The following is a 12,338-nucleotide window of genomic DNA, read 5'->3' on the forward strand; positions in this document are numbered from 1 at the left end:
TAAAAGAGATAAAAGATGAAGATATTATAAAAAAAACTGCTTTTAAAATGCTCTTTATTTTATGGATTTGATGGCACAAAGGATGATGCTTTTTAAGAAAATAAAACACTTTTTCTTCTGATAAAAGTAGCAGTAAAGAGGTTGACCTTTTGGTTTTTAATATTTTGTTTATTGTTTCAGACCCACCATAGAGCTGTCATATTAAGTCCAAAGACAAGTCCATTTGATCAGAAACATCACCTTTGCATATGGCTGTAATGTCTGATCTGCTTCTAATTGAAGATATGGTTTGCGCAAAAAAATAAATAATAGTTTGTTAACCATTCTTTTCTACTGCCACAACTTCTTCGCACAAGTTCGAATCTCTTTAACTGCTGGATGAACCTATTGGCTTCTTTCTAGTCTAGCACTGGCCAAATTTTGTTTTTATTGCGTTGAACTACTGTCATCAGTAGAAGCTGGCCCTTCAGCGGTCTCATCTCATCTTCATCATATTCTTAAAAACCTTCTTACTTTATATACTTTTGTAAACCTTTTTGTAATATCCACTTTTGGCTCTCATACTCTTGTCTAACGTCTTCTGAAACCGAATACTGAGGTACTATGGTTGCAGATATATTCAGATCGGCTAAATTTCTCCATATCCTTTAAACTATCAATTTCACTTCATCAAACACTGGCAGGGAGTCCCGCTTCTTAATTTCAAATCAACTTTTACTTTCTCATTTTTATCTATCGCACACGCATTCCTCGCCAAAAAAAAAAAGAACTAAATATACGAATACTCAAGAGAGATTTAGGAAAAATGCAAAAAATGTAGATTGATTTATGAATAAAGTTAAAAGAAATCGACTTTTGAGGTTATAAGTAATAGTCCCCACAAAACAGTACAAGCGACAGAAGTAAATATGGCTCATTTTCACGAAAATCTAAAGCAGAATTAGAGTTCGTGGCAATTATATATATAAAGTTTATATAAATATCTTGCAGTAATTCTAACAAAAAAGTTATCTTAACAAAAATATTTACTTTCTAATCCATTTGTTATATCTAAACAAAGAAATATCAAATTTTGCAAAGCTAGCTCTTATTAATGTGGTTTGATTTCATTTATAAGGCTTAGATTTTGTTTATATAGGTTTTTAACCCTACGTATCCAGCTGCTTGGGTAAAAACCATATAAATAAAATTAAAAAATTAAGCATTATGTTTAAGACATTTATAAGAAGTATTTTGCTCTTTTTTGAGACCATATATCTTGTTATTTTTTAAATCTTATTACAAAAATAAATGAAAAATAGTGTAAAAAAGATTTATATAAAAAGAGAATATCTATTTAGACAAAGTTTCAATACCACTTTATGAGCTCGGTTGTTTTATAAAATTTATTGGGTTAATTTTAAAACTTATCAGGACTTGTTTTAAAGTGTTATTTTATAGTAAAGTTACAACAAAAAATGGTCAATAAAGTTAAAATACTTAGTTTTTAATTTACGATAGAGATTTTTTTACTTTCATGTTAGTTTGTATTTCACTCACCTATCATCTACCCGTGTTAAATTGTTTCAATTTTTCACTGTTCACGTTATTTTTCATTTTCAAAACTTCAGGTGACTCTTATTAAAAGTAATGTTATTTCATCATTTCACTCCATTCTTTGCTTATTTGAAGGTTCAATATTATGCGTAATATTTTAGGTGTAAAATCGCATTTAAGGATATTAAAGCACGAGCCTTCCAATATATTCGAAGTTATATATCGAAAATGTAATATACCTTCAAACACTATCAAAGATCTTTTTTATTCATTTCTCAAAAAAAAAAGTGAAAAATTAAAAATAGTTTCTTTTAACTTTCTTAATTATATTTATTTCGAGATCTCTTTATTTAATAAACTATAATATTCGGAATCATACTACTGTTGATTTTGATGATATCACTCAATACTTTGTTTGTTTTGAACTTTAATATCATGAATGTTTTCACGAACTCAGAAAAAATATTATTATGAAAAAAAAAAAAATCCGAAAATCATACTTTCTGCTTTTTTTCATATTATTCTTGCATGATCAATGTTACATAGTGACCAAAGTTACATAGTGACCGAACTAGGATGGTGACCGAACTTATATGGTCATCGAACTTACAATGTAACCGAACTTAGATGGTGACCGAACTTACATGGTGACCGAACATACATGGCGACCTAACCTAGTCAATATTCTTTATAAAAACTTTAATAAACATCTTGTAGTAAATATAACAAAATTACCAACCTTCATCTTCTATTTGCAGTTCTAAATGAAAAAAGTTCACTTTCTCAAAACTGCTATGGAAAAACCATATTAATAAAATTGAAAAATTTAGTAAAAGACTCACCTCAGAACATTTTAAAGGGCAATAGGAGAAAATACGCTTGACTTTCACAAAAGTGATAAGCAAAGTTTTAATTTTTGACAAGCAACAAAATTATCAATAAGAATCCGGTATTATATAAAAGTATTTACCTTCGGCTTTTGGTATTAGTTCTAAAAAAGATATTTTTAGAAAAATTGCTTTAGGAAAACAATTCAAAACAGAAAAAAAAGTAAGTTGCTTCAAAATAAATGAAACAAACAAATATTTCAAAAGGTTATCAGCCATCAGTTAAATATAAATGTAGTTAGAAGAGCAACACACGGTTAAAAAAAATGACCTTCCATCCAACGTTTGACCCAGAGGAAACCTCAAGAGGGGTAAAAGTACTTGCCTAGAGGAAAAAAAAAAAAGTTCCCCAAAATCAGGGATTGGCGTCCGAGCTAGAAAAATGTATCTAAAGGTTAAGCTAATATTGTTGATATATGCAAACCTTAAGATTGCTCAATTTAGTGATTTTAAACTACATACTTTGACAAATATCATATTAATATGCATAAAGTAATGAGAAAATAAAAACAGGTTACAATTTTTACAAAGTAAATATGCTTCTTTATTCTAAAAAGATGGAAAATGCGCAACTAGTAGATATTTTTTTGATTTTCACATGCCTTTGCTTTTCAGGTCCACAAGGCAGTTGATCAGGTTCACTTTGTATTGAGGATGACCGGAGGAGACTTTAAATCTTTACCATTGATGCTTTAAATCAAGGTGAAAAGCCAAAGCCTCTATTGCTTATTCACTGAATATTCCTAGAGAGCACTTTAGCCTTTTTATGAAATGTCTAATGTGGTGGAAAACTGCATGGACTTTGGGTGGAATTGAAACTGCTGTGAGAGCAACATATGATTCTTGGAAGCTTTGAGTTTTTTCTCAATAGCTGTGTTCCAAATTATTGCCGAAACAAGTCTCAACAACACCATTGAACTTTCGGGTGGCCAGCCACTTTGTCCATTCAAATTCCCTGACTTTTCCCTGACTTCTCCCGGACTTAATATATTTTTCCCTGATTTACTTGAACTTTTTTTCCAGCTTGATATCATAGATTATTACAATAAAGGAAATAACTTAAAAGCTACAAGTAAGAGTTTTTCTGTTGAGAAATCATTTATGTTATACAATCGTATTATATGCTTCAGCCCTAAAGATTGTAATAAACTTATAAAAAAACATTAACTGCTAATTTAATAAAACATCACTAGTCTATAAAATTTGAATTGTTGATTGTGTTATGTACCTTTTTCTACTGTATTATAACTTAAGGTACTGTACTGGGTCTGCTACCAATATATATAATAGATTTGCATATTACCGATTAGGGTTCAGAAAATTTTTTAGAAATCTTTAAAAGAATTATCTTAAATTTTCAAAAGAGTTAACACACACATATAAAAATGTTAAAAAGTAAAGATTTTAAATATAAAAAAATATTTTTTTTGTTTTTCAAAAATGATTTATTTCAGATTAAAAATCATTTTTAAATTTAAGGAAGTAAAAGTAATTAAAATCTATCTAATCAAAAAAATGTAAATCTGTTCATTCCATTTTGAGTGAAAGCATTTTTATTTCAACTTTAATCTCACGTATATCTTCCTGATGATGTTGATTTAGCTTTGTTTTTTTAGCATTTAATTCCTTGATTTTCTGCACAGCTACTCTTTCATCAGTACTTTCTTTTTCTTCTTGCAACTGCTTTTCTCTCTTTCGTTACAATAAATCTTTGTAATGTGAATGAGACATATTTAAACTATTGATGGTTGATTTGGTTATTTCAACATTACAAACTCCACCAATATTTTGAATTCCGTCATATACCTGTCTTTTGAGCAACTACAGAGCTCTCATGTAAATTTTCAACAAGAACATCTGAATTGATAGAAAACTTACTTTCAACTTGTGCATTTCCATGTGAAAAAGTGAAGACAATTTTAGATACTTCAAATAAGGAACTAAAGTTCTGGCTTAAAAAAGGAAGCAAAAAAACATCCAACCTATATTTATAAACATTGTAATTTGTGAACTGTAATCTGTGGATGCCTTTGGCAAGATCACATAAATCTTGATACTGAATATTGACTTTATCAGCTAATATAGCATTAATCCATTTAGATTCGTGAAGGATTGTGAGTATATCAGTCATTCTGCTTTTTACTGTCAGAACTAGAACAAATAGTAATGGGGTATAAGCGGATTTAGCTCTTGTAAGTTTATATTTTAAAGGACTTCTCTCCCTCAGTTTATCAACCACTCTGATATAAAACTGGATAAAATCACTTCAAAATTGTTATTTTTGATTTTTACTTACTTTATTTTCAAAGAAGCGAAGAAATTGTAATACCAAATTTTACTTCTTTTTGGTGACACTTATGCATGGTTAGGTCTATTTTCATTAGCTTAATAATAGATTTTGCCCCATCCAATACTTCTTTTTGAATAAAGTTCTGCATGACAGATCTCATTAGTTTTTCTAGTTCTTGGTAAAGGGTCATTCCACGCCAAGTGGTCCAGAGGTCCCCGCACTACCATCTCCAATTTTGATAAAATTTTGACAGTATGTTGTTAAACATGTTTCATGAACATTGCCAAAATTTCAGATCAAAATAATTATTATTTCGGATTTTGTGGTACCTTTTGTAAAGCGTACCCAAACTTCAATATCTGTCAGTAGCTAAAATTCGTATATTTTCATATATTCCTATATTTTTGCAATGAAAGGGTATTATATCTTAAAAACGTGGTTTCTTAGTAAACCGAAGGTGCAGATCACAAATAATTTATTACAAGTTTCATATTATGTCTATATTTTAGTCTATGGCTCGCCAAATATCGTCACAAACGCAACACTATAAATATTTTTTATTTATTTGTAGGGTCATATCTCTAAAACTAAAAATTTTTGAATATTGCTATTTTGACAAAAGGTTCTACATACTTTCATAATGATATGGATTAAAAATTTGCTATTTTAAAAATTTCTCTGCTGAGTTATTCTGAGTGCAATATGGCGAAAAAAGTGAAAAACCCTAAAATAACGTGTGTTTGAACCCCTAAAACATGATGTGGGCAAATTTTTTTTGTTTTTTTTAATTGTATTGTTGGAAAGACCTTATTTCAAAATTTTAGAAACAATAAAAACTGTCTTGGAGAGATTTTTCTTATGAACGAAAAAAATCTAGTTTTTATAAGCTAAGTTAGGTCTGCAAAGTCTTTGATATTTTAAAAATGATATTAAGGTCCGTATATTAACTATTGCCATGTAGAGGTAATTTTAGTAAGTATATTATTATTCTTGGGACAAATCTCTCTAAATTAATTTCAAATATTTAAGTTTATCACTAACATCTAATAATCGAAGACGGAATTTAGAATAGATGTTATAATAAGATTTATTTTAAATTTATCCTGACATGTCTGTTGAACAAAACTTAACTACTTGTTGTATTGGAAAATTTGATGGAAGTTTATGTCATTTAAGTACTTATTCTCGAAAAAAGGGTTTTATTGACTTTTGCTCAGAACTTTCCAACGAGGAACAGAGTTTGATTGTGAGGCAAACTTATAATTTAATTAAAAATATTACTTTAATTTGTTTCCACCACAAATCACTGCTGTTGGTTAAATACACGCATTTACAGCGCCATTGTTTAAACCCTTTTGGTATGGCCAATCGTTGCTCAGTTAAAGGCTTGAGATGTATTGACCAAGAGACTGCATTTGTCCGGGTCAAAAATTGTGTCCAAATTGCCGAAAAGCTTATTCAACCACAAGCTCTTCAAATGAAAAAATTGACGATATTGATGACATTGATGATATATTTTGTTCAACTGACACTATTAATACCAGCCTTTCTGAGCTTGGTATTTCACCTTTAAGAAAACGTGTTAGTAAGAGAGATCATGCTAGTTATGTAAAAAGCAAAATTTCGAAAGTGCAAATAGCAGTTGCAGAAAAAATAGTTGTTGTTAGTGGTTTGTTACCAGATAATAGTGTCCTATAAGCATCTGCGTCTTGAATCAAAAAGTATTGTTATGATAATTTTTAGCAAGACTTAGCAAGACTTTTCAAGACTTAACAAGACAAGACCATAATGGTCTTGTCTTGTTAAGTCTTGAATCAATCAAAACTAACTTTTTAAAAAAATTACTTTATCAAGAAATAACAAGACTTTAAAAAAAATAAATTTTAACAAGACTTTTCTTGTTTATAATTTTTAACAAGACTTTTCTTGTTAATGATTTTTAACAAGTCTTTCATGGTGAATTCTTTTTTACCTATACAAGCAATCTTTTTCAAAATTATTGGATCTTTTTTACCTATATAAGCAATCTTTTTCAAAATTATTGGATCTTTTTTACCTATATAAGCAATCTTTTTCAAAATTATTGGATCTTTTTTACCTATATAAGCAATCTTTTTCAAAATTATTGGATCTTTTTTACCTATATAAGCAATCTTTTTCAAAATTATTGGATCTTTTTTACCTATATAAGCAATCTTTTTCAAAATTATTGGATCTTTTTTACCTATATAAGCAATCTTTTTCAAAATTATTGGATCTTTTTTACCTATATAAGCAATCTTTTTCAAAATTATTGGAAAGAATAATATATAACAGAATATTTAAATATTTTGATCAAAATAATATACTATATTCCAAACAGTTTGGCTTTAAAAAAAATGAGCACGCAATTATTCAATTTGTTAGGGAAATCTCAGAATCTTTCGAAAAAAAACAATATACCCTAGGAGTCTTTATTGATCTTTCGAAGGCTTTCAATACCGTTGAACATGAAATATTGCTTAAAAAGCTCGAATACTATGGAATCAAAAACAACATGCTAAAATGGTTTCATAGTTACTTTTCAAATAGAAAGCAATTTCTTACCTATAATGATGGCCTTGAAAGTGACTATACTGAAATAACCTGCGGTGTTCCACAAGGATCTATTCTTGGTCCTCTTATGTTTTTAATTTATATTAATGATTTTAGCAAAGCAGCTAATCTTCGGAGTATTATGTTTGCTGATGATACAAATTTGTTCTTATCAAACAGTAATATTAATGAGCTGTTTTCTGATATGAACAAAGAACTTAAATGCGTATCTGAGTGGTTTAAATGTAACAAATTGACTTTAAACCTTGATAAAACGAAATACATTCTATTTCACCCTATTTCTAAAAAACGTTTTTTACCAACAACCATGCCAAAAATTCTTATTGGTGAACTAGAAAAAAAAAAGGAAACTTTTACTAGTTTTCTTGGCATTTATCTTGATGAGAATGTTACATGGAAACCACATATTGACTACATTTGTACAAAGGTTTCTAAAAATATAGGAGTCCTCTATAAGTCAAGAAATTATTTAAACAAAACCATTTTAATCCAACTCTATTACTCATTTATACATAGTTATATTAACTATGCAAATATTGCTTGGGGAAGTACAAGTAAAAGTAAGTTGCGTACTCTTTACCATCGTCAGAAACACGCATTACGCTTAGTTTGTTTTGAAAATCGATTTACGCATTCAAAGTTTTTATTCAAAAATATAAAAGTACTTAACATTTATGAAGTGAATGTATACAAAATATTATGCTTTATGTTTCAATGTAAAATCCATCCGTCCTTACATGTTTTTAAAGATTTTATTACCTTAAAAACAAAAAATAAGTATACACTACGAAATGATAACTCACTCTTTGAAACCTTTTGTCGAACAAAATTCAATCAGTTCTGTATAGCTTATCGTGCACCCAATCTCTGGAACAAAATTGTTTTACCTAATTTTGATTAATCAATTACCTTCCCAGTCTTTAAAAAGAAATTTAAAAAATTCATTCTCTTTAATGACAATATGTTGAAATACTTTTAAAATTAAGAAATTTGTATAAACACGCTCTTTTGTTTTTTGTATTTTGTCATTTTTATTTGTCTATATCTATCAATGGCTTAAGTTATATTCTATTATAACTTTTTATGGTTCTGGCGACAAGATCATTAGATCTTCTATTAGATACCAAGTTTTTATTTAAATTAGTCTATATATCACGGATTTTATTGCATCACGAAAGCATATATCTCGGATTTTGATGTATTACGAGAACATATGTCATGGATTTTGTTGTATTACGAGAGCATATATCACGGACTTTACTATATTACGACTAATTAAATGTAAACCTGAAAAAAAAAAAAAAAAAAAAAAAAAAAAATCTTAGCCACCTTGCAAAGTTTGTGTTAATGAAACTATTAGATAGTATAGATGAGTGCAAAATTTTTAACTTGTACTATAATATGTCAATAAGGCTTCAGGCCTATTTCCGGTGAACTGTAAATAAACGGTGAAAAACCTTTGTTTGGATCATCTTTAGTTTTAAAAATTTGAATTTTGTGATTTTGAAAATGCCCCGGCCCCGTGGAATATTGTGGGAGCACTTTGAGCACATCAAAGGAGCTGATGGAGCTGCTACTGCAAAGTGCAAGAAGTGTTTCAAAACTTTTGCAATCAAAAATTCCAATACATCCGGTTTGCTGAAGCACTTAAAAAATTTTCAAAGAAGTACAAAAGTCCAAAGACCAACAGAAAAGGCCCGCTGAAGAAATGGATGAGGAGGAGGAGGAGGAGCCACCGCAGAATGTAACAAAAGTTCAAGGACACAAAAAACAGTGCCTTGACAAACCAAGCACTTTCAACAACCGAGAAGGTCAACAAACAGTTAGGTTATATTTCTATTCTTATTTAAGTAATTTAATAACTATACTCTTAACATATCTTTGACTTTTCCCCTCAAAATATTGCATTACATTTTTAAAACAAGCTTTATTTTTTTACCAAAATTATAAAAAATTCAATGTAAACTTTGTAAGTAAAAATTTAAAAATTGATCTTTTCCAAATTTTCTTTTTTCAGTTCTTACACAAAGTATAAGACTTATGACACCAAACAACTGAGATGGGATCTGGAAATCATGAAATTCATCGCAAGGAACAATCTTCCCTTCAACATTGTGAACACACAAGCAACCAAGGACCTCTTTCACTTTGCAGACCCCAAGCTCACACTAAAGTCAGCAACAACATTCAGTCGGTTCAAACTACCTTTTTTTGTATGAAAATGTGAAGTTCGCTGTTGACAAGGTTCTCTCAGAAGAATTACCTGGCTCTGGTGGCATGGCAGTGTCAACTGATCTCTGGACTTCAAGGGCAAATGATAATTACCAGTCATTGACCATCCACTTCATCAACACATCATGGAAACTTCAAAACTTCGTTCTCAATGCATCTCAAATCAAAGGTATATATTTCCTGTATTTCTCTATGGTTTTCATTATACAAAATACAACAAAATATCTATTACAATACTGCTTTTTCCTTATCCTTCAAAGACTGATGCAGTTTAAGCCTTTGAAAAATTTTTATCTCATTATATTTGAATTGGCTAGTTTATATTTTCATTCCATTTACATGGCATGCATTTTCAACTCCATTGATTCCATCATTTAAAATTCAAATTAATTTTAGTTTCAATCAGCTTTTATTTCATACATGCATTAAGACTTTTTTTTGCCCAAAATTAATGTGGTTATTGAGTCTAGCAAACTTTTAATTTTACCTGACTTAAAAGTTTTAACCAAAAAAGGTAGCCTACTTTTCATTTATTCAAATAAAATTGATAAAAATTTGTTTAGGTCGTCACACTGGAGAGGCTATATCAAAGAAAATTGAGCTGCTGATGAAGGATGTCCCATGTGCTGAAGATCTTCCCATTGTTGCAGTTTACGATTCAGCAGCCAATATGAAGAATGCCATGAAGCGAAGCCAGATCATCGACATTTCCCTCTCCTGCTCTGATCACTTGTTGCAACTTGCAATTTCTGGTGCTGTTGCAGACTGTTTTAAGATGAGTGAGGCGGTAAAGTGCTGTACTGCCTTGGCCTCCAAATCCCACAAGTCAACTCTGGCAAAGGAAAGGATTCAGTTGGAATTTGAAATTGAAAAAGATGAAATGGATGTTACTTAAGGTAAAAATAATCCTTTGAATCAAATTCCCTGCATACTTTTTGAGAATAAATAAGCCAGTAGCTTGTGAGGAAGAATCTATTGAATAGGTAATAAAAGATTGATTGTTTCCAACAATTGCAGTTTGCATTAAGTCAATTATTTAATGCATAAAAAAATGTGTAATGTATTTATATTAATGCTTGGTAATGTTTTGTTATACCCCAAAATGAATTGTTTTTTCTTTAGAGGAGAGTAAAAACTATGCTCAAATCATATCGCCTGTTGCTACAAGGTGGAATTCGGTGACCATGATGCTCCAAAGTGTGTTGAAAATGCGCAGGGCGCTCTCAAACATTCGGGACAATCCATGTCGTGAGGATGGAAACCTATCAGATGTCTTTCCAACTGAAGAAGATTTTGATCTGTTTGAAGAGTGTTTGGATGTAATGGTTCGTGTAGCAGAAATCTCAGAAGCATTTTCTGCTGAAAATCATCCAACTATCAACCGGGCAATGTCTCTGTTGTTTGAACTTCAATCCACTATTAAGAAAAAGTTGGCCTAAAATCCGTCAGCGGTGGCTGAGTCCTTCTTCAGTGCCCTAACCACTGAAATTGAAAAAAGGTTTCCAAAATGTGGTGGAATGGTGGCGGCCTATGCATTTGGCAACATGCTAAACCCTTTCTATCGTGGTGTGGGTGTGGAATGCATCAGTCAAAATTTTCCGGAAAAATATTCTTTGTTGATCACCAATCACGAAAATCACCAAATGTGGCTGACAAAAACGAATCAAGGTAAACAACACTTTTTAATTTACATATATTTTCATCTTGCCCTCTGCATTGTAAACATTTTTTATTTGGATTCCTTATAATTTCTTTTTTAGAGATACCTTGCAGCCATTTTAAGATATTTCAAAAGATATTCCTATAAAGCAAAATAAGATGATTGATCTTATTGTTTATTTAAAGTTAAGAAATTTTTGCTTTTAGGTCTTGTCAGTATGATTTCTGATGAAGAGGAGGAGGATCCCCTAATGGCATTGGCACTCTCACAAGACCTTTGTGAAGCTCAGCGTCAAGCAGCATTGTCGAAATCTCCGATTGAGACAGAGTGGGAGGAGTATAAATCAATGCAAAGGCCAACCAAAGATGATGGAGCAGGAAACATTTTAAATTGGTGGAAAGCAAATGAGAAGAAGTTTCCACTTCTGGCAGGCCTTGCTCGACGCTGGCTTTGCATTCCTGCATCATCAGCCTCATCAGAACGAGCTTTTTCTTCTTGTGGAAGCATTGTCTTGCAAGAGAACCAAACTTCAACCAGAAAAAGTAGATAAACTTCTTTATATTCAGAGAAATTATGACAATGTTGAAATTAGACGTTGGAAACTCGTCTCTAAAGATAAGTTTGATGAATTGCCAAGATTTGAAGATGAGGCATTTGAACTTTTGTCATTTTCTGGTCACAGCAAGGTGTAAATAATTATTTAGATTTTGGCAAACTTTTTTTTTCACTTAAACTTTTTCTATGTCTTTCCTCTTTTGAAAAATGAAATAAATATTATAAAATGAACCACTTTATACTTTGGGTCGTGGAAAGTATTATTATGAAAAACATTTTTTTTTCAATTATAAGATCTATTAGAAAGGTCTTGAAAAGTCTTGAAAAGTCTTGTTAAGTCTTGTTAAGTCTTGTTAAGTCTTGTTAAGTCTTGTTAAGTCTTGTTAAGTCTTGTTAAGTCTTGTTAAGTCTTGTTAAGTCTTGTTAAGTCTTGTTAAGTCTTGTTAAGTCTTGTTAAGTCTTGTTAAGTCTTGTTAATCTTGAAATCATAAACCTATTACAAGACCCATTAGATAGGTCTTGAAAAGTCTTGTTAAGTCTTGTTAATCTTAAAATCATAAACCTATTTCAAGACCAATGTAAA

General features: G+C 30.3%; 1 protein-coding gene across 2 annotated transcripts in view; it reads right to left on the bottom strand.

Moving 5' to 3' along the window:
• Positions 1–12,338, bottom strand: part of LOC149877269 (NACHT, LRR and PYD domains-containing protein 9-like) — a 47,740-nt gene that overhangs the window by 10,318 nt on the left and 25,084 nt on the right. For both annotated transcript variants that reach the window (XR_016448023.1, XM_090074178.1), the window contains exons 3-4: positions 2,507–2,527; positions 2,276–2,296 (exon numbers count right to left, since the gene is read on the bottom strand). Coding sequence is in view for 1 of the 2 variants with exons in the window: in XM_090074178.1 (XP_089930304.1) it covers positions 2,276–2,296; positions 2,507–2,527 (42 nt within the window). In the remaining variant the exon portion in view is untranslated. The remainder of the gene's footprint in view (positions 1–2,275; positions 2,297–2,506; positions 2,528–12,338) is intronic.

Source organism: Hydra viridissima, unplaced genomic scaffold (assembly GCF_058129835.1).
Source record: "Hydra viridissima isolate aposymbiotic clone 2 unplaced genomic scaffold, HvirCarnegie_v1 scaffold_16, whole genome shotgun sequence".
NCBI lineage: Eukaryota > Metazoa > Cnidaria > Hydrozoa > Anthoathecata > Hydridae > Hydra > Hydra viridissima.